Genomic DNA, 22,164 nt, shown 5'->3' on the forward strand with positions numbered 1-22,164 from the left:
CCTGAGATCCACTCACCTCTTTCTTCCTTGTTGCAGTTTGTGGTGGGACGAGATGGCACTTGTGGCGTAGTGTGCGAACACTCCCCGTTTGACGGCATCGTCCTGGTACAGTGCACAGAGCATCTGCTGAAGCACATGTGAGTCTGGGGGCAGGGCCCCTCAGCAGCAGCCATGGGAGGCAAAACCAGACTGCCAAGGGGCCTCCAAGCTGACCAAGAAAAATGTGGGTGGCCACCGGGGGGCTGCATTAGTCTGGAAAGTGTCTTAGCAAAAGATGGATTTGAAAACCAATTTGACATCATATACTTTTATCTGCCACAGACAGAAGGGGCAGACAGGACCACGGTGAAGGCAGTGAGGGGAAGCGTGGCCAAGAATTCTCAGCCAAAAAGGAACATCTGCTTTGTCCCAGGGAAGCCCAGATCCATACCTAGCACTTGTTCTGAGTCAGAGTTGGGCCGACTGTTGATCCAGCACAAAGGAGGGGAGGTCTCTGAGCTGCACCTCCTCCATCTCCTTGGGCTGGACCTTCCTCCCTAGCTTCCAAGCTGGCTGGACTGAGTGCTTCTTATCCCTTAAACACACTGGGTTCCTTCCAACAATTTGTGTTTTGCTCATTCCTTCCTGTCCAGAATCTTCTCCCTGAATCTAAGTTCTAAATCTCTTCCATGCTTTAGGAACTGTTTAGAATCCCTAAAAGCCCATACCAGCCCTCATAGACAAAACAACAGTTTGCTTCTTCAATTTTTCTCCAACTGTTTCCTAAGTGTCAGTTGTAGAATGTGGTGGAGCAGGAAACGTGAAAGTAAACACCAGGCTCTGGAGTCAGGTGGAACTGGCCGGAATCCTGGCTGTGCCATGTGCTTATTTGGGTGGCATCTCTGACCAAGCGTCAGTCTATTTATCTGTGCAGTCGATCCAGGGGACAGCTCACTGAAGGTCCACCAGCAAGGAGGACTGCAGAGGGCAGGAACTGCTGCCTGCAGCCCCCAGCTCCCGGCTTCAGGTGGTTGCCTCTTTGTGCCAGCAGGGTGAAGAGCGGCAAGAAGCTGGTCCGAGCCGACTCTGTCAGTGAGCTCCCGGCCCCCAGGAGGCTGCGTTGGAAATGCTCCCCAGAAATTCAAGGCCTCTTAGCCTCCTCGGCGGAAAAACTTCAACGGTAGAAAGTGCAAGTCTCTTTGAGGGTGGTGCTCTGGGGTCACCCCATGTCCACCCCCACCCCAGACCCCTCCACTGAGGATGATGAGGCACCCTGGAAGCTTCCCAAGACCCCAGCTCTTCTGCCTCCCCTCGCCTGCCCCCTCATGGAAATGTTAGTCAAACTAAAGGGGACTTTAACTCTTGGGGAAATAACATTGCAGAGGTCTCCATCATTTCCATAAAATGCAAACATGGAGCTATTTTTTCATGGGTTTCACCTGCCTGAGCAGAGTCGAGGTGAGGAAATCATTCCCTTGCTTTCAGGGGGAGTAATAAACAACTGGTTTGAATAGGTCATTTGAATCCAAGCTATTTCAATTTGCTTGAACTTATACCGCAACTAGACAAGGGGGCCTTTCTCCCCAAGGGCTGAGAGGCAGTTCAGTCCCTAACGGGAACCCCGCGCAGGAGAAGGGGACCTGCAGGGGCACAGTGGCAGCTGCAGGCTGGCAACTGGATTAGATCTGGCCCTTGGTTGTTCATTCCCTCATTCAGTCAGTGAACAGCATTCGTTCATTCATTCATTCATCATTCATTCATTCATTCACTCATCAAAGATGTGAGTGTGCCAGGACTATAATAGAAAGGCTGAGGACACAGAAACTAATATGCCACGGAGCCTGCCCTCCACACTGCAGGCTAAACTAAACTAAACATGTGTGACACAGTAAGTGCCCAAACCAGAGAGAAAGGCATACAGGCCTGAGCCCACAGAGGACACAGGAGTGGAATTCCACCAGGACACTGTGGGAAGGCTTGGCAGTAATGGGCTTTAGGGATGATAGTTCACGGTGCGGGCAGCTGGAGAAGAGGCAGAAAGGCAGCTTGTTCAAGCTTGTTCATAGAGGATCCAGGTTGTTTTTGAAACCAGCAAGTGAGAGAATGGCCAGAACAGAGGCACTAAATGGAAGTTGAGGCCACGTTGTGAAGAGCTGTGCTGGTCTTGTGTTATGGGGAGGAGCCCCTGCAGGGCTTCAGGGAGCCAGTGAGGAGACTGTGGGAAGAGCACGGGTGAGCGGGAGCGATCATGGTCAGGCTCGGAGGGCAGGGAGGACAAGTCTGCTGCAAGCTGCTGTGGGGGCTGGCTGGCTGTGGCAGGAAAGTCGGAGAGGCCTTGGCTGTTCATCTACAAATCGTGCTAATATCCAACCTTACAGGGCTATTCTTGGGATGAGCAGCCCTTTAGGAGAGTGGGTTGGTGGGCGGGCCAGCCCGGGATGGAGAAAGGTGCCCACTCCTCTTTCAGAGATCTGAGTGGGGCCCCTAAAGTTCTCTTTCCAGAGCTGGGGAGCCAAGAGAAGCCTGAAAGTGGGAAAGCAGGAGGAGCTGCCTGAAGGGTCTGAGTGCACAGTCTGAGCAAGAGGTTTCCAGGTGTCTGTGTGACCATGAGCTCAGCCTGTCCAGGGACAGTCGGCTAGCAGGCTGGGGACTGAGGGATGAGTCTCCCTGGGTCCCCAGAACCTGGCACGGCCCCCTGAGAGCTCAGCTCCCATGAGGCAGGGGGAATAATTCAAGGAGAGCATCTGAGTCCTGAGGAAGTATGTGAGTGGAGGGTTGGGGTTGCCTACCCAGGGCTCTGCATTCACATACAGCCAGTGGACAGATAGTGTGGACCCTGCCAAATGTTGCCCCAGTGGACAGTCAGCCCAGAGCCCAGCCTCATCATGGGGGAGAGACTGGTCAATATTGGTAGGGGGAGATCAGTGCTCAGGGGTCTCAGTGGAGACTCAGGGAATCGACCTATTATTCTGACAGTGACTCATGGGCAGTAAAGACCTGGGAAGCTCAGCAGTAGTTTCCAGGTAAAATGGGTTCACAGTTACCAGCAAAGCCCAGATGAGCAGCCCTTGCAGTGGTGACCTTGACCACCAGGGAGGCTCCAGGCATTTCTTCTCATAGAACAACAGGGAGGACTCTTGTGAAGAGATAAGGCTTATCTGAGAAATGGGCTTTACCTTGGGCAAAAGTGGTGTGTCAGGTCTGTGGCCAGGATGCCAAAAGAATCAGGATGTGAGACAAACACCTTCCTAAACAGATGCATTGCCTCTTTCAGGCCCATTTCTGTGGGCAACGGGCTTCTAGGATTTTGTTTGTGGGCAGTGTTCTCCCTGCCCATGCAAATGTCTCCCAGGTCCCAGTGCCCCCAGGCCCCTCCCTGCCCCCAGCCACCCCCACCCCCCATCCCCAGAAGCAGGGCCACTGCCCTGCCCAACCAAGCCTCCTCTTCAGCTCAGAGGAACCCTGATCTGGCATGCCATCTGCCACTTCCGTATGTCAAGGCCTGTCTGACACCTATGTTCCTGGTGGGCAAGGACCATGTCCTCGAGAGTCATAAATCAAGCTTGAGCAACTTGGTTAGACTTTGCAGTGTGTGCATTCTATTTTGCATGTAGTAGCATCTCTTCTGTTTCTTCCACAGAATAGTAAAGAATCTCGACTTCACTGTTTACAAGTTTGACATCTTCGGGAAAACATTCATTAAGAAGCAGAAATGCAGTCCTGATGCCTTCATCCAGGTGGCCCTCCAGCTGGCCTTCTACAGGTGAGCAAAGCCTGCTAGCAGAATGACTCTGCTCAGGTGGGCTGCCTGACAAACTGCTCTAGACTCTAGAGACTAGAAGCATCCTGGAGGGAGGAATGACTTTCTGTGAGCTTAGAAGATGGGACAACCAGGGCAGGCTACATGGAAAGAGGTGCTACCTGAACTGGGATTCAAAGTGTGAATTCAATCCCAGAAAAGAGAAGGAAGGACTCACAGTCAGGAAATTGCCCAAGCAAAGGCCCATGTGCACAGAGCTCAAAAAGCCGGAACACTGAGCTAACAAGGTGGGCAATGGAGACTGCTCCTGCTCCTGTCCTCACCCAGCCCACGTTGGCCCCTGTAGCTGTGTCCTGTTTCTTGATAAGGACATGGAACCACCATCCCCCTGTGGGTCAAGTCAAAGAATGTGAACTCATCCTTGATTCATCCCTGTCTCTCCTCTCTCACCCATGCCACCCCCATGTTCTTCCTCCAGATGTCTCTCAGACCCACCCTCTATCTTCCAGCTCCATGGCTACTGGCCCTCTTCCTAATCAACTCATGCTTGCTTAGCTGCAGCATGTTCCCCCAGGGAGCTCTGCTTCCCATGCCCAGCTTCATGAATCATAGCCTTTGAAATATGCAAATCAGATTCTATCACTTACTACTTTGAACCTTCCCAGTGGCTTCCCACCATGTGTAGAACAAAGTCCAGGTTTAGAAAGGCTCCCTGTGAACTAGTCTCTGCTGGGCCCTCCTCCCAAGCTCTCTCCTGCCTCCAGCCCTTTACTCTGGCTATGCCTCGTTGCACCCACCCACCTGCTGCCACCACCACTCTTCACATGCCAACTCCTCCCATCCCTCAGGTCTCTGCCCAGAGTGTGTCAACCCTCAGAGGCCTTCCCTGACCCATTTACCTAAAGCAGCCACCTCAGACCCCCTCACCACCCAGCTTTCTGGCCTATCACATTGTGTTCTCTTTTTCTCTCATGGCAGTTGTTGTTCATGTGAGCTACCTTGTTCATTGATTTGTCAATTTTGTTTTCTAGACCATTCTCCCAAACCTGATCCTCTGGGTATCTCACACACCAGGCATAGAGTAGGCATCAGGGACTGAGTCACAGACCTGAGAAGACACTACAGGAGTATTATCTGGGGGTGACACAGTCCGGTCTGTGCTTTAGAAAAATCTCTCTAGTGGTAGCTCTGAGTTGGGGGAGAGAAAAAAGTAGAGTTTGAAGACAAGGCAGGAAGGCCAAATGGTCTTTTATAGGAGACTTAAACTAAAATGCAAAGTAGATCATCCTCAAGACAAGGCTGATCTTGTTGGTTCCACTGTTCCCAAAGCAACAGCTCATACACTGGCACAGGACCCCACCAGGACCTGTTTTTATTTTGCAATATATGGGGGCAGAGGGAGCATAGAGTGACTTTGCAATAAGGCCAGGGCAAGGAGGTCTCACTAGTGAGCAGATGGCACCCATGTGGGCACAGCATCCCAGATCCCAGTGTCCTCCAGAGGGGTCATAACTCACAGGGAAAGGAAGTGGCCTCAGCCACTCTGAGCACTGGGACTCCTTGGAGAAGATTGATGTCACTCCACCTGATCTGTTCTTGTGGTGGAGACACAGTGATCCCACTGACATTGAGCTGTGGCAGCACCTGGTGTCTAGAACCATGGTCTCCATTCTCATACTGGCATGTGGCTGAGAGGGGCCATGAGGTCCAGGTCCTGCTGGAACCTGTTCCTTCAGAGAGCATTTCAGTTCCAGAAATAGGAGGGGCTAGTGGACCTCACTCAGAGCACCGCCTCCTCCACCCTCAAGTGATCTCTGTGGCACTCGACTTGGCCAACAGTGGACATGGCCAGAGGCTCCTGGGCTCAGCCAACAGCCCAAATAGGATCTGCTTTCATTAGAGAACATTCTTCAGAGTCCAAGCCATAACAAAAAAAAAAAAAATTTTTTTTAAATCTGCCCCTAGATTCAGCAGAAACCCAAAAGCTGCCTAAATTGAGGTTGATCAGTGACTGGCCAATGATTTCCTCTACTTTTGTGCTCAGCATGGCATTTGCCTCCAGGGGCCATAGAGATACAGGAAGTGAGCTCCTTGCCGGAGTCCTTCCTGGAGGAGGAAGGAGACAGAAGTGTACAGAAAGTTATTCACGTTCTCACCAAGATACAATGCCAAGCCCTGTGCTGAACCACACTTGGCCCTCCTCCTCCTAGAGCTGACCCAACATGGGAGATACATGCCCCAGTGAGGCCAGCATGCAGGACCATGACTTGTGTGTGATGTTACGCTGTCACTACCCCTCTGTGATTCTGTGTCTTTCTCCTGCCCACCACTAACACCAAAGACTTTACTGACTGATAAGAAAGATGTGTGCCAGGCAGGTGTGCAAGCCTTGGAGTGCTCACTTGGTTCACGTGCCTAAGCAACGGACTCTCCCTAGCTGGTGTGGGGAGCCTGTCACAGACAACGGGGAGGAGAGGCACAGCCATGGCACCCATGGGTCTGTTGGAAGCTCAGCTGCCCTGGGACAGGCTGGTCTATGCAGCATTCTCCACTCATGATGACTAAAGCCCCCTCCCTGCCTCAATCCACAGGTCATGCTTGAATTATTCTAAATAAAACAAGATTCCCTCAAGGGTATGAATGATTAATTACACAAGTATTCCATTCTGTGCTTTCAATCAAACACTCATCAGGTCTCAAAGAAAATTCTAGGTTTCCCACCAGACTGGGATTTTTTGAAAAGTTACCAGTCACTTATTTATTTTATATCCACACAGTGTCAGGAGTATATGAAAGCATACATAGCTCTTCATATTACTGACTCCCTGACACTCATCTTTAGGAAATCTCCTCTAGAATTCTATTAACATTAAAATGAAATACTATGCCAAGTAGAGTCAGAACTGCAAAAATAAAGCCTGCAGAGGCTATTTTTCTTTCAGCGTTTATGGTTTCCTGAGACTGCAACACCATTTGCCATTCATCTTTCATCTTACACAGGCTCCACAGGAGACTTGTGCCCACCTATGAGAGTGCGTCCATCCGCCGATTTCAGGAGGGCCGTGTGGACAACATTCGATCGGCGACTCCAGAGGCACTGAGTTTTGTGAAAGCCATTACTGACCACAAAGCTGCTGTGCCCGTAAGTCCTGCTCTGCCTGAGGAGTCTCTAGGAGGCCAGCAAGGCAGCTGTGGGCTGCCTGTCAGCTGAACTCCGTGACAGCCAGTTCCTGTAGCTTGTTTGTCACTGAGTAGCTCCTTAAAGCCTTATCTCTGGTCTGTTGACAGGATTCAGAGAAGCTGCAGCTCCTAAAGGATGCCATCCGAGCCCAGACTGAGTACACAGTCATGGTGAGTGATGCAGTGCCTCTTCTTGGGGGAGCTCATGACTGTGGGCTGAGCCCAAAGCTGGATCTGCAGGCATAGGGCCATGGCACAGGACCTGGGTGGGAGCTGGGCCACCAACTAACCAGCAACTTAGCCAAAGCCATGTGTCTCAGAGTCTTTTTCTTATTTTTAGAAACTGTGTAACACAGCACTCATTTTTACATGGATTTTATAAGACTACAATGACTGGGGGCAGCCCTGGTGGCGCAGCGGTTTAGCACCGCCTGCAGCCGAGGGTGTGATCCTGGAGACCCGGGATCGAGTCCCACGTCAGGCTCTCTGTATGGTGCCTGCTTCTCCCTCTGCCTGTGTCTCTGTCTCTCTCTCTCTCTCTGTCTCTATGAATAAATAAATAAAATCTTAAAAAAAAGAATACAATGAATGGTCTTTGAAAAGACAATAATGATAATAATAGCACCATATATGTATAGCACTTTACAGTTTATACAACAGGAGAAGTCAAATGTGAGGGATGGTGGCCAAGCCTGGCAAACTGTAGTGGTTTGTACACCTTTCATCATTGCAGGTGAGGCAGTATTTATTGCCACCTAGGGCTTGTTTCGCTTTCTTATTTTTTTAATTTACATTGCTTATGAATAAAAATTCTTTGCTCAAGATTAATAGTGAAATCAAAATTTTATTTATTTTTACTTTTGTTTCTTTTTAGAGAGAGAGAGAGCAGAGGAGGAGGGGTAGAAGAAGAGGGAGAGAGAGAGAATCTTATGCAGGCTCCATGCCCAGTCTCACAACCCTGAGATCATGACCTAAGCTGAAATCAAGAGTTAGACGCCTCACCTACTGAGCCACTGAGGCAACCCAAAATCAAAATTTTAAAGGAAATGTTTTGTTTAGGGAAATAGTTTGTTTTCTAGCATGGCAGAGCCATAATTTACATACAAACAACAGAAAATAAGCTACTACTTGGACTGGTCATCAGTATATTAATTGAAAATCATTCTGATATAGCCATTGAAGGATCACATAACCTATGAAAAGGGGTTGACTGGGATGCCTGGGTGGCTCAGCAGAATGATCCTGGGGTCCTGGGATTGAGTCCCGAATCGGGCTCTCTATGGGGAGCCTGCTTCTCCTTCTGCCTATGTCTCTGCCTCTCTCTGTGTCTCATGAATAAATAAATGAAATCTTTTAAAAAAAACAAAGAAAAGAAAAAGGGTTGACTGATTTTCACTCCATATACTTGAAAATAAGTACAATGCATTATCTGGGTTGTAGAACTAGCCAATGTAGACTTCTTTCCAATTCAGTTACCAGGTTCCTAATTCATCTGAAGAGTTAAGTGTTCATTCTGTTTGGGGAAAAATCAAGCTCACTCTCGTGTATTCAATGAGTATTTTTGGCTTTCCTGCTTTATGCCAGACAAACACTGGGTTGTAGGAATTAAAGGTGAAGTCCATAAATCCTGTCCTTAGGGAATAACTGGGAGGAAAAGCCCTTAAATGATAAATTTCATCCCGTGTGAAAAGAACTCTCAGGAAGTAGAAGACAGCATAGAGGGGCAAGCTAGTTCCTCTGCTTGGGAAATCCAGGAAGACTTCCCAGAAGAAGTGGTACTTGCTATGAGACTTGAAGGTTGAAGAGGTGCTTGTCAGGTGGACATAGAAGAGAAGAATGGCCCCAGAAGGGAACAGTATGTGCAAAGGCAAAGAATCTTGAAAGCATAGGACACATTGGAGGAAAAGCAAGTAGTTCAGTGTGTGCAGCTTGCAAAGGACAGAGGAGCAGAGGAGTTTATGATATGGGATATTTCTGTCACAAGGTTTACTCTGGTGACCAGGTAGAAGAAAGAAAAGTTGGAGCAGGGATGGTCTGTCAACATGCAGTGACACTAATTAGGAACCTATGTAATATTTTGGTAGAGCTAAGGACTGACATAGAGCAGGGGCAAGAGATTGAAGAGGAAGACACCAACTTCTGTTTAAACACAGTGGACATTAAAAATTAAAAAAAGGGGGGGGGATCCCTGCGTGGCACAGTGGTTTGGTGCCTGCCTTTGGCCCAGGGCGCGATCCTGGAGACCCGGGATCGAATCCCACGTCAGGCTCCCGGTGCATGGAGCCTGCTTCTCCCTCTGCCTATGTCTCTGCCTCTCTCTCTCATGCTCAAAAATATCAGTGAAGGGGTTTTCTTAAGCCATGAATACACTAGGCAAAGAGAATGGGAAAAGAGGGAACAGCAAAGTTTTAGAGTTGGAAAGTAGAAGAGATGGCAAGTGACTTAGCAAACCAGAGGAAGCTGAAACCCAAGCAAATAGTAAGGGAGACCCAGGAGCCCAATGAATCGTACTGCAGAACCTCAGAATGGCTCAGTCATTGGAGGTACCCACCAAAAATACAAGTGCATACAGGGCTGAAAAGAAGAGGATTGGTTGATGATCTATTTAAGAAGCAGTTAGAACCTCAGCTCCTTTCTACTACCCCATGCAGCCAGGCCACTACCTTCCCCTTTCTCAATGGTAGTCTAGAAGCTCTGGAAAAGTTGAAGACAGAGGACTCTAGATTTGGGAACACCAGCTTGAGCTCAGGGAAAGTTAATCAAACTAAACAGGGTGATTAATCAAAGTCTACATATTCAGCTCCAGGTATACCGGGAAGTACTTTTATTACCACCTCTCCCCAAGCATGAGGTTAGAGGATTTCTCAGTGGTGAGACTGACCAGGCCAAGAGAACAAAGTCACAGACACTGATAGCTGGGGTGCCCAATGAAACAGCCTGGCTGGCTCACTTCCCAGTAAAGTCTACCAGATGGCAAACACAGGCTTACACGTGTATCTTCTAATCATCCTTCTCATGCTTTATTCTGAGATATAAACAAATAGCCATAAATCATCAGACATTGAGGAGATCTGCTAATATAAAACATGGAAACCAGTACAAACATTTCTGTGTAATTTTTAAATTTTTGTTTAATTTTTAAAAATAATTTAAGAAAAAAATAAAAATAATTTAAGAGAAGCTTCAAGGAAATTAAAACAAGGCAGGAAGCAGGAGAACATTTTTAAAAACTATAATTGAGATCCTCTGAAGGATAATGAACTTGTTGCATTCATTAATAAGGACATGAAAATAAAAAAATCTTTCTGGAAGAAATAAAAATAACTTTGGGGAGAAATACAGTAGAAAAAATGCAATGGGGGCATTTGGAGATAAAGATGAAATAATCTTCCCAAAATATCAACAAAACAAAGAAATGAAATACAGGACAGGAAAAAAGGCTCAGTACCAGAGGATCAAAACCCCAGTAATAAATGTCCAGGAAGAAAAAATGGGTGTAGAGAGGAACAACAAAATAATTCAGGAAAATTTCTCAGAATTGGCAAGACATGAGCTTGAGTCTCATTGAGAGTCTCAAGACATTGAGAAAGTCTGCCATGTACCTTGCATAATAGATTAAAATATTCATACCAAGGAAATTTCACAACACAAAGGTCAAAGAGAAGATCCTAAAATCTCTCAGAAAAAAATCAAGGTCAAAGATCAGGAATAACAGTGTAACTGACTTGATGGGATGAGCACTGGGTGTTATGCTATATGTTGGCTAATCGAACTCCAATAAAAAATATACTAAATATAAATAAATAAATAAATAAAAGTGTAACTGGACTTCTCAGCAGCATCACTGGAAGGTGGAAGATAATGGAATAATGTCTTCAAACTCTGAGGCAAAGTGATTTTTAATGCATATTCTATACCCAGCTAAACTATAATCAGCTTTGAAGACAGAAGAAAGTTTCAGACAGACAAGTTCTCAAAAGTTTTACTTATTAAGCTTTCTTTCTTGTAAAACTATTGGACGATATAGACCTAAAGTAAGAGATAAAATATAAAAGAAATCATGGGCTCCAAAAATCAGAAGGTTCAACACAAGAAAGAGAGAAAGAGGATGAAAGTAAAGGGAGATCCCAAGTTGACATTTGTTCAGCAGACATAGGAACCATAGAGAAGCAAGAAGTGAGAGGTGGGATGAAATTGATAAGCTATCTGATTTATTTGAATGTATTAAGAAAAGTTTTACACTTCTGACTGACAGCTTAAGAACCAATTAGTTATAGATACATAGAAAGGTAAGCAAGTGGGGGAAATCATAATTTAATCATTTAAAAATTGTCAATTCCAAGGAAAACCAAAGATGAGTAAGAAAGGAAATCTAATCATAATACACCATGAGACTCCCCTGTGAATACTTGCATAATTATAATCATGTCAACACTGAATACCGATCAAACAATGAAGAGTTAAATGTAACTCTATTGAGAGAATGGGAGAATGGAAGGATATTTGGGGAGCAAGAGTATAAAAGAGCCAGAGTTTCATCTTCTATAACAAGAAGATATAGATAAAGTTGGAAAATGTAGTGATGGCAGCCTAAGACTGTTACTTAGAACTAAGAAAATTAAATAGCTAAAAATGGTTGCCTCTGTGGAGTAGGAATCAGACCTGGCAAATTGACAGAACTCTTTAGCTTCTTTGGGGTTTTAAACTATATAAATATATAATTTTGGTAATAATTTAAATGCTTATGAAAGATTTAGAAAAATATCTTGTAAAGCCCTAGGGTTCGGCTGTATTAACTATTTTAAGTTGATGAGAACAGCTAAATAAAAGAGATGGGGGTGGAAAGGGCAGGGCTATAAAAATGCTTTGTGCTGAGTCTGGTGCCTGGTTGGCTGTGTGGAGTAAGGGACAGGGGAAAGAAGCAAGGAAAGCTTTAGCTCTCTGACAGCTATATTTGGTTGTGGTAGTGGGAGAAGGACATCCCAGTGAAGAAGCAAGTGTGGTTCAGAGACTCCATCACAGATTCTCACAGCACCTTATGCTTTTCCTTCATGACACCCTCCACCCCCAGCACCCAGAAGCATTGGGCACATAGTGTGATGCTCAAGTAAGATTCCCTGAATGAATGAAGGACTGAACGATGAATCATTTTACTCATTACTACTCATGGCCTTAATCCAAACAATCTGTTAAATCAACCCCAGTTGCTACAGTGAGCTCCAGGTGGTGAAGGCGGGGAGATGGCTGCTGCACAGAGCAGCTGCTTCTATAGATCTACACAAATCGGCAATTAAGCAGAGGTCACCAGAGAAATTAGAAGTCCACTCACTTCTAGACAGATTCCGAGTTTGTCCCCCCTGTCCTAACAGGGCACGTCTAAAAGTGAGCTGTGGTTGTATAACATGGCTTTTCAGCCTATAATTAAGTGCATCTGAAGAGACTGGGGCCTCTGAATCATCTTTATGCATTCATTCTCCACTGAAAAAGAACAGCTGTCAAATCCCAAAACGTGCCTTGTAAACTTGAACAACGTTCATCGTGATGGAGGCTTCCTCCTAAGTGGGGCTTTAACAGCTTAAGTGGCCACCTTACATAACTGTGAACCTCCCAAGATTTACAATTACCCTGATGTGGAACAGAGATTAGGACTGTAGACCAGAGGTAGTCAAATCTCCATCAGCTCCCAAAACTGCCCCAAATAAACATGTAATCCAAGCAAAACCAATTTGTGTGTACACATGCAGCCTCAAGTGGGAAAGAAATGAAATGAGTACCATGGCCCCACTGCCCAACTTCCAGCCACACCACCACCTCTGAGTTCTACCCACATATTCATTCTGGAGTCTCCACTGCTATTATCTTATCCTTTGATAAGTGTTCAAGTAGCTTGTGATAAAAAGAAAAAAATCTTTATTCACTCAATAAGCTTTCCCCTTGCAAACATCAGCAGAGCCTCTAGTTCCTGTCTCAGAATGATTACTTTGATTGTAAATCCAGTTTAGTTGAACTGATTTTGAGCCCATGAAATAGGAACCAAGATTTAGGAACAGACCTTAATGTTCTCTATCCCTCATTCCTTGGACTCCTGCTGGAGGATTAAGTGCTGGTTGTGGTAAGAGTGCCCAGGGACAGTCTGAGCAGCCCTCTCCTTGCTTCACCAGGGCCCACACTCATCTTCCTCCCCAGACTCCTCCTCTGCCTAACAAGTAAGTAGGGGTGCCCACCCCACCCCTTCCATGTGAGTGGTCATACGCAGTGTATGGTCAGCAATGACTGTGCGGGGGTTGAGAGGCAGGGGATACTGAGACTCATAGACCTTTAACTCAGGCACGCTCATTTTAGAACCCAGCCTGCTCTGGATTTGCCTTGTGCACATAGGAAGGATCTGAGTAGTAGAGTGGTCAGTCCTGGGCGGCCACTCATACACATTATCTGCAGCAAGCACTGGGTAAGTGCAAGCTGTGGCCCTAGCAGTAGCTATTAGCATTGTGGACTAGAGAAGGGGCGGGGGCAAGGGAAGAGGGCACAGGAGCCTCTGCCTCATTTCCTGTCCTTTGTCCTCAACTACCCAGGCCATAACAGGGATGGCCATCGACAACCACTTGCTGGCGCTGCGGGAGCTGGCCCGGGACACATGCAAGGAGTTGCCTGAGATGTTCACAGATGAAACATACCTGATGAGCAACCGGTTCATCCTCTCAACCAGCCAGGTACAGCCCTACTGCAGTTGTCACCCAAGGGGCCACTTAGTGCAACCAGTGGCCTTTCTAAAAGACCATTTAGCATAAGTCAGTGACTACAGCCCACTGGCTGGAGGCAGGCAAGTCCCAGCTCTGCTTCTCACAAGCTGCGTGACCTTTGGTAAAATGACCTAAGTGACCTAAATGCTCAGAGTGCTGGTTTCCCAACCATTTAAATGGGTGTGATCATGGATGCCACCTTAATAGAGGTGGACTAGATGGGAAAGGGTGTCCTAACTATCGTACTATCTTTCTGTTACTTGAGGGGTGGTGTTCCACCATGATGGCCACAGGCTCAGAAGCCCAACAGGTCTAGAGTGAAGTCGTGGCTCAACTAAAGTGACAATTTGAGTAGAAAGCCTAGCCCAGTACCTGGCATGGACAGGACCCTCCAAACAGGTCATGGTCATTATTGTGAAGGGCTGCACCACCAACGGCAGGTGATTAGCTGCCAGCCCCACGGTCTCCTAAACAATGCTACAGGCCCATCCTGTGGGAGGACCATTGTGACAAAGACAGAATAAAATCCATCAGAGAAGGGCAGGCAGTTTAGGAAAGAACCCTCGAACATCAGCTCCCTAAAGCTTCATCTGCTAAAGGATGAACCTGGGCAATGAGAAGGATTAATAAAGTTGTGTTTGAGGATAAAAGCCCACTCAGTGATTTGATTTTGACATCACAGCAGTGAGCTCACAGAAGCGAATAAACGAGAACAGGACACAATATAAATTCTTCAGGAAACCATCCATGGGCAAAAAGTGCTTTGGAACGGTTTTACAGCCTTCAGCTATCGCACGGCAAATTTATCTGACAAAGAGGTGACTCTATTAGCAAGACTAATGGTTTGTTCTGCCCCATTTAAATGGCCAGTGTCAGTTCTGAAGGCCCGACTACACGGTGCCCTGGTGTAAAAACAAGCTCCACCCTGCAACCACCCAAGAATGTGTTCTATTTTTCCCCCTAAGACTCGTTAATAAGATTAGCCAGTATGGTAGTTTGGTGTTTGTTTGTTTGTTTGTTTTCTTTCTCCCACCTGGAAATGAACATATTTATGGCTTGAATGCCATCCGAGACATATTTCCCTGATTTGTGATCCTGATTACAAAATTTCAGCTCTCTGAATTCAAAACGTATTAGGTGTATAACTAAAACTCCAGTCGATGGCAATCCCTGAAATGCCCAACGCTGGGTAATTGTGCATGGCCAGGCTGTGGGGAGAAAATCAGACCAGCCAGGCAATACTGACAGTAATTAAGGATGTGGGGAAAATCGACAGAGAAGACAGGCCAGATTTCCTTCTGTTCATAAATTACTCCCTCTGGGAAGCCATCCAACCGTTGGGTGCCACCAGGGTGCCATTGAGTAAATTACCTTGATTGCCTCAATGCCTCCAACAGCCTCTCATCCCAGGTGAAGGAGAGACTCAGCCTGAGGCCCAGCACAGGTCACTCTGGGAGATTCTAACCCCACATGTAGAGCAGATTTCCCACCAGGGAGTGGCTTATGGACCCTCTTCTTATGATATTGTGCAGTTAGTTGGGTTTGTTATTATGACTCTGGCTATGACCATCCATGCTGAAGTAATTGGTTCATTTGGTTCAGTCAAATGCCCAGGTGGAAAATAGAGATGTAAATAACCCATTGAGTCCTCAGGATCATTGAAAATGCCCTGTATTCTAGCAAGTTCACAGGTTACGTTTCAGAACCAGCAGCTTCTGACCTGTCCTCTCCTCCAGGTGCCCACAACCATGGAGATGTTTTGCTGCTATGGTCCTGTGGTACCCAACGGGTATGGTGCCTGTTACAACCCCCAGCCAGAGAGCATCCTTTTCTGCATCTCCAGTTTTCATGGCTGCAAAGACACCTCTTCTACCAAGTTTGCAAAAGCAGTGGAAGAAAGCCTCATTGAAATGAGGGACCTCTGCAGTCTGCCACAGTCTACAGTGGGCAAGCCACTGGCAACAAAAGAAAAAGCTATGAGGCCCATCCAGGGGCACCAACCTTGACTCCTGCCATGATGTTTCATTTCCCCAAACCCAAAATTCTTCAGCTGCTAGACCCTACCAAACCCCTGCTCCCAACCCTCTCCCTAGCTTTGGGTAGCTCCCCTGTCCTCAGGGCCCAACACAGAGACCACACTGAGGCATCACGCAAAGCAGGAGTCTTGGGAGGAAAGTGTCCCTCATTAGACATTGAGACTATCCTTATTTGTCACACTGTCCTTTGGCCTGTGTACTGGGAAATAGACCAGCCTGGCTCTGAGGCAACCTTGGTGAGATGGGGAAGTCTACACCACCTTCCCTCCATAGCCTCAGAAGCTTAATGGTGGTGTCTTCTTCTCTAGCAAGACCTAGAGGGTCCAGGTGATGTTTTACCCAAAAAAAGAATGAGTCACCCTATTACATTCAATGTACCTACATGAATCATGAAGAAAGCTAACTCAGGTCATTACCTCTTTTCTCTTGCGGAGGAGTAGGGAGTATTGTTTTCAGATTCAAAGCAGTGCAATCATGGCATTCAGGGTGGCCTGCACTGAGCCATATAGTGCTGTAAACACCCCATCCCCTATAAACACACACACACAGAGTTAATTTAAAATATAGTGACCCAGGCCCCAGAACGCATTTCTCCTTTCGTCTCCCAGGGGCAGCCTTCCATTGAGTTTGGAAAGTCTTGTCCTGCTATTCTGATAGGGGAGAAAGACTCATCCGCCATTACACTGGAGTAGTGCTGCTCTGCTTCCCTGGGGCCACCAGCGAGTCCTGGATGAGTAAACAGCACAATGCCTGCCAAGCAGCAGAGATGGAGGAAGGAGCAGTCTGCTTCCCCAAGAATAATGCCACTCACATTTTTCCTGGTTGCTTCACCACTCCCCTTCACAGGAATCATACCCTTACAGGTGATCTGATTTCTTGAGGAGAAGAGAGAGGGTTGCTTTGGGGATTTTCTGTTGTTGTTTATTTGTTTTGTCTTATTCATTCTTAAGGGAGGCTTTAAAAAAAAAAAACAAAACACTGTGACATTAACTTCAGAAAATGATCTCAGTGGCCCAAGCATCCACCTGCAGACAGCTGGGCTCCTTTATGTGGAGGATGTTAACTAGGAATTCTAACCAAATCTCACATGGAGGAACACAGAGCAGGGCTCTCCCTGGCCTGGCAGTGGGTGGGTGGGTGGGGTGCAGTTATGGAGCAGTTTGAAGAGACCGCTGGAGGGGAGCAGGGCCAGTAGGAGGGAATGACTATGTCCAGAGTCAGCCTTGAGAGGTAGATCATGCACAGAGCCAAAGTTAAGTTTGTCCTGAGAGGCTGTGATCATCCAGGACATATGAGAGGCACTCCCCATTGCAAAATATTTTTATGGTAAATCTAAAAAGTCAAAAGTCAGAAAGCAACCAGAAAATCAAAACTGCAAATAGCTGAGGCAGTCTGTCTCTGTCTAGAGGAGGTACAGAGCTTGGCTCTCACCACACTGAGTTCTGCTGTGCAACCTACAGGGGGTTCCTGAAAAAGCCCCCTCGCCCCATTCTCACTGTGCTCTGCAGCACTCTAAGCACTGCACTCTGGCCCAGGGACCCTGCACATGCCCCTTTGGGCCACTGAGCAAGCTTTCTGCACTTTGACCTGTATTGAAGGCAAGGCTAAGATGGGGGCAGCTGGCATTATGACCTTTGCTCAACTCTTCAAAAACACAAACAACCCCAAGCAGTCAATTTTTTGAGCCCTGGTTTTAGATTGAGGATCCCTATTGGGTGATCTGGAAGATTTTGGCACTGTCTGTAAGTCCATAGTTCTTCCACAGACATCCACCTTCCTGCTCTCCTTGGGAAGTTGCAGCCCAAGAATCCTAGGAATATCTGGGGAACTACTGTCTACCTGCTGTAAGTTGACCCAAAGCCACTTGTCCGTTCTCACCAAATGGCCACAGTACAGATCTGAGTTCTCTTCTGGTTCCCTCCATGGATTTGAAGGCAGGCAGAGAGATCTCTGATTTGGGGGTCAGGCAACCCCATGGATCTTAACCAAGAGACTTAAATGCCCAGAGACTCAATTCCCTGTCATCAGATGGAGACAAGAATGTTCCAAACTTGCAAGGCTGTGAGGATTGCAGAGCACATGTGTAAGGGGCCTTGCGCAAGCAAGTGGGGATTCATGTTCACTGTCAGGAAGATGTTACCCCACTGTTTGGATGAATTTGTTTCAGACTTTTTACACTGATTTGAAAGAACCAAACACATCTATCATTCTCTGAGCATAGGGAAAGGAAACTGACTCTGTATATTCAGGTATCAACCATACACTGTGAGGGCTTCAAGAAGTGTAGGATTGTGGACATTTGACAGGAGGGAACACCTCCTCTTTCTGAGGAAGAATCTGGAAGCTGGTCTTCCCCCTCCAAGAACAGATGGATGCACTGAGTCTTTATGCAAAGGCAATGCTAAGCCATGGCCATGGGCATCCCTCTGGGGGATCCTGGTAATAGATACTGTTCCAAGTGTCCCCAAAGAGATGGAAAATGATATCTGAAGAGAGTCACACTGGGGCAGTGATGCATAATAAAAATGCTTGTGGCCACCTTACAACACTGCTAAGTTGCCAAAATATACAAAGTTGACATTTTAGTTCTATTTTTATAAAATTATTCTAGATTTATGGCAATATATACATGTGTATTTATAGCCTTTCAATTTTAAGTTATAGTTTTGCTTTAAAGAAATATATGTATGACTAAAGAACCGTAAATTGAAAGCACTATATTCAAGATATTTCAAGACTGTAAATCTGTATTCAATAAAAAGTAATGCCAAGAAAGATGGTGTTAGCCATTGTTTCTACCCAGAAATGCTATAGATTTTGTTGTGAATTCTGTGAACTGGGTCAACCATTCCTTTGGCATTGTCTGAGGTCTGTTAGCAGCAGTGGTGGATGTGTGAAAGATACAGGGGCCAGGAGAGAAAGGGAGGAAGGAATGTAATCTCTCCTAGTGTGTGGCATGGGGAAAGAGTGAGGGGCAGAGAGGTTCACAGGCTGTTTGTGATCAGGTTGGCAGAAACCTGGGTATAGGGATGGGTGTCTCCACTTAAGCCTGCACAAACATGCACAGACAGAATGGAGTGGAGGGAATAGCACCAGGCTCAGAGGTAGGATGCCTGAAGTATAAATCCAGTTCTATCTCTAACTTTGGGGATGTCATTTCACCTCTCTAGCCATATTTCTTCATCTGTAAAATGGGGATGTTGACATCAGCATTACCCACTTCCAGGGTTGTGATGAGATGACATAGATTGTCCTTGTTTGAAAACTTAGAAAATGATGTAAAAGTCTCTTACTGAAGACTCAGGTACATGGCACACAAGTTCCTTCACTCTGCACAGCCCAGAGATATATTCCAAGCTGCAAGATACATTCCTCTGCAGCCACAAAGATCCACAGAACCAGAACTGAGATTCCTCCAAAAAGAAGCCCAAATGCTTTCCAATCAGAGCCTAAATGAACCTTAAAGTTGTATGAATTTCTGTAATTGGAATGCAGAAAAGGCAGTATCCAAAAAGATAATGGCTAAGAACATTCCAAGAGGAATGGTGGGATTAGGAAGGAACAGGATCCAAGTAATGTGGGTTTGCTCTTATTCATCATGTATATACATGTGGCCCTAAAATAACAAGAGGAAGACAATATAGGATTCCAAACAGGCAAACCAGCCTCCTTGTCGTCTCCGGAGGTCCTGTGGGGTGGAATTTGGCATATTTAGCTAAAAATGCAGAAAAGAGTCCCTCCCAGGTTCACAAAAACAACCAAAAGTTCCCCAATTAATCCTAAGCAGTGCTCCTTGGTAGTGGGAGGGGGGCTGTAGAACCAGTGCCTTGAGTTCCCTTTATAAATTCAGCTGATCCTCCTCTTTTTATATTTCTTTTATATTTCTCTGAGTTTTCCTTCCAAAGAGGCCTTCTGAGTCTGCAGGATGAACAATATGCTATCCCTGGGAAAAGCTGGCCTCACATCACATAAGAGAGCCTTACTAAAAGCTGTTCTCCCTGTTTCCTAAAGACCAGCGCTCTCCTTGTTCTATTTCTACTGTTTCTCCCATCTCCTTGTGGGATTTCACTTCCTATTTCTGTCCCTCATCTGTCATTGGACCCCAGGGTTCTGTCCTCGACCTCTATTTCTTATATTAAGGAGCAGCAAAATGGGAGACTGAAATGATCAGAAGGGTTTCCTCCGCCTATAGAAACATATGCACAGGGGCACCTGGGTAGCTCAGTGGTTGAGCTCTGCCTTTGGATTGGTCATAATCCCGAGTTCCTGGGACTGAGTCCCGCATGGGGCTTCCCACAGGGAGCCTGCTTCTCCCTCTGCCTGTGTCTCTGCCTCTTTCTCTGTGTCTCTCATGAATAAATGAATAAAATCTAAAACAAAACAAAACAAAACACATAAGCACCAAGAGAAAATTCTTTAAATATATAACCAAGGTCAAAGAAAGAAAATAAATCCTCACATTACAGAGAGAAGAATATCCAAAATCAAGCAGCAAACAGGAGCTAAAGGTATGTCAGACCAGACACAAACTCAGTGGCTGACCGCAGGGTTTACCACCCCTGCAAGTTGAGAGAACATGACCTCAGTCTACGCATGGTGGGAGATGCAGCTCAACTCTCTGCACAAAACCAGACCCTCATAGAGGTGTCCCAATCCTAAAAAGAGACTGGAAATACTCTTCCCATCAGCCCAGGGAAATTTGGAATAATAAATTTATAAATTTGTGCCATATGTAGATGTGGAATCTGGGTTTATACAACTTATTTGTAAAGCAAGAATTCTAAGCCAATAGTTTAAAAAAAAATCAGTAAGATTCAAAGGGCCTCAGCAGAATCAAACAGAAAACCACCACTTTCCACAACCCTGGAAACACCAAACACCCAGAGAGGGAAAACACTCTATGGAAGATGAACCCATGGTCAAAAAATACAAGTAGCACAAGAAATGACTCACAGGTGTGTATTAAGTAAAGCAGCAGATAAGACAAATAGGAGAATCAATATCACAAAGGCTGGAGAGAATAGATGACTCAGAGAAGCTGTAAAATTGATCATTACAACAAAATAAAAATACAGGGAAGATACATGTACAGGGAAGATACTGTGAAAGTTCAGGAAGAAGAGATAATAGAGAATAGGGGGAGAGCATTATTCGGTGAGAAAATCATTAGGGATATTCCAGAATCAAAGAACTACATTATTCTAAAATTCTTGGGTCAAAAAAGAAATAATGCTGGAAATTTGGAAATTTAAATACACTTCAATCAGAATGATAATAAAGTTACCTGATATCAAAACCTCTGGGATAAAGCAAAACTGATGCTTTGAGGAAAAATTTTACCTTAAAATACATCAGAAAAGAAGATAGACTAAAAATTGATGAGGTAAGTATAACTTATGAAGCAAGTGAAGAGTCCTATGGTAAACTCAAAAAAAGTAGAAAGAACAGTAAACTCGAAGAAAGTAATAAGACAAGGGGACCCCTGGGTGGCGCAGCGGTTTAGCGCCTGCCTTTGGCACAGGGCGCGATCCTGGAGACCCGGGATCGAATCCCACCTCGGGCTCCCGGTGCATGGAGCCTGCTTCTCCCTCTGCCTGTGTCTCTGCCTCTCTCGCTCTCTCTCTCTCTGTGTGACTATCATAAATAAAAATAAAAATTTAAAAAAAGAAAGTAATAAGACAAATATCAATGAAAGGGAAAATAAAACATAAGAGAAAAGCTAAACAAAAGAAACGTGGGTTCTTTGACAGTGCACACGGTGGAGGCTGGGGAGCCGAGCCAGAGTCATGGCCTGTACAGTGGTAGCAGTTGGATTGACTGTTGCTACTGCAGGATTTGCAGAGCATTATGTTTTGCAAGCCATAAAACAAATAGAGCCTCAAGTAAAACAAGTTTTTCAAAATCTATCAAAATCTGCCTTCAGTGATGGCTATGATAGAGATGCATTTGAACCCAAAATGACAAAACAAGAAGCAGCATTGATACTAGACATAAGCCTTACTGCCAATAAAGGAAAAATAGAAGATGTTCATTGATGAATTATGCTTTTAAGTCACCCAGAAAAGGGACTTAATAGCAGCCAAAAAGGGACCCAGAAAGGACCTTATATAGCAGCCAAAATCACTGAAGCTAAAGATTTACCCAAAGGTCAAGCTAAAAAATGAAGTAAATGTGTGATGAATTATAAGTTCTTGTTAGTTTATGTGTACAAGTGTCAGGTTTTTATAATAAAATGCCCCAAAGCTACAAATTTTGAAAATGATTTAGCACAGGCTAAAACAAAGCTTTGGTATAAGTTTCTTCTTTGAATTTGAGTATTTTTAAATCAGCTTATAGAATATTTAGAGATTTAACCCTCAGAAATAATGGATAAATACATATTATTTGAATAAAAATATTGTTCATTATTCATTTAGCAAATAATTTGTTACCTATTTCAAGGCAAAATGTGACAGTCCCTGGCTTTCAA

The 22,164-nt window shown here is 45.6% G+C and overlaps 2 protein-coding genes across 2 annotated transcripts in view; both read left to right on the forward strand.

Annotated features, from left to right (window-relative positions):
• CHAT (choline O-acetyltransferase) overlaps positions 1-15,665 on the forward strand; it is a 46,418-nt gene extending 30,753 nt beyond the window's left edge. Inside the window, exons 8-14 of the mRNA XM_055345590.1 lie at positions 37-137; positions 1,031-1,159; positions 3,620-3,742; positions 6,740-6,881; positions 7,028-7,090; positions 13,492-13,629; positions 15,396-15,665. Of these exons, the coding sequence (XP_055201565.1) occupies positions 37-137; positions 1,031-1,159; positions 3,620-3,742; positions 6,740-6,881; positions 7,028-7,090; positions 13,492-13,629; positions 15,396-15,665 (966 nt within the window). The remainder of the gene's footprint in view (positions 1-36; positions 138-1,030; positions 1,160-3,619; positions 3,743-6,739; positions 6,882-7,027; positions 7,091-13,491; positions 13,630-15,395) is intronic.
• Positions 15,666-21,481: 5,816 nt separating this feature from the next.
• Positions 21,482-21,859, forward strand: LOC129522738 (mitochondrial import inner membrane translocase subunit TIM14-like). Its single transcript, XM_055345071.1, is given in 1 exon segment — positions 21,482-21,859. A coding segment is annotated over 1 exon segment (378 nt).
• The last annotated feature ends 305 nt before the right edge of the window (positions 21,860-22,164 follow it).

The sequence above is a fragment of the Nyctereutes procyonoides genome, unplaced genomic scaffold (assembly GCF_905146905.1).
Source record: "Nyctereutes procyonoides isolate TBG_1078 unplaced genomic scaffold, NYPRO_anot_genome, whole genome shotgun sequence".
Lineage (NCBI taxonomy): Eukaryota > Metazoa > Chordata > Mammalia > Carnivora > Canidae > Nyctereutes > Nyctereutes procyonoides.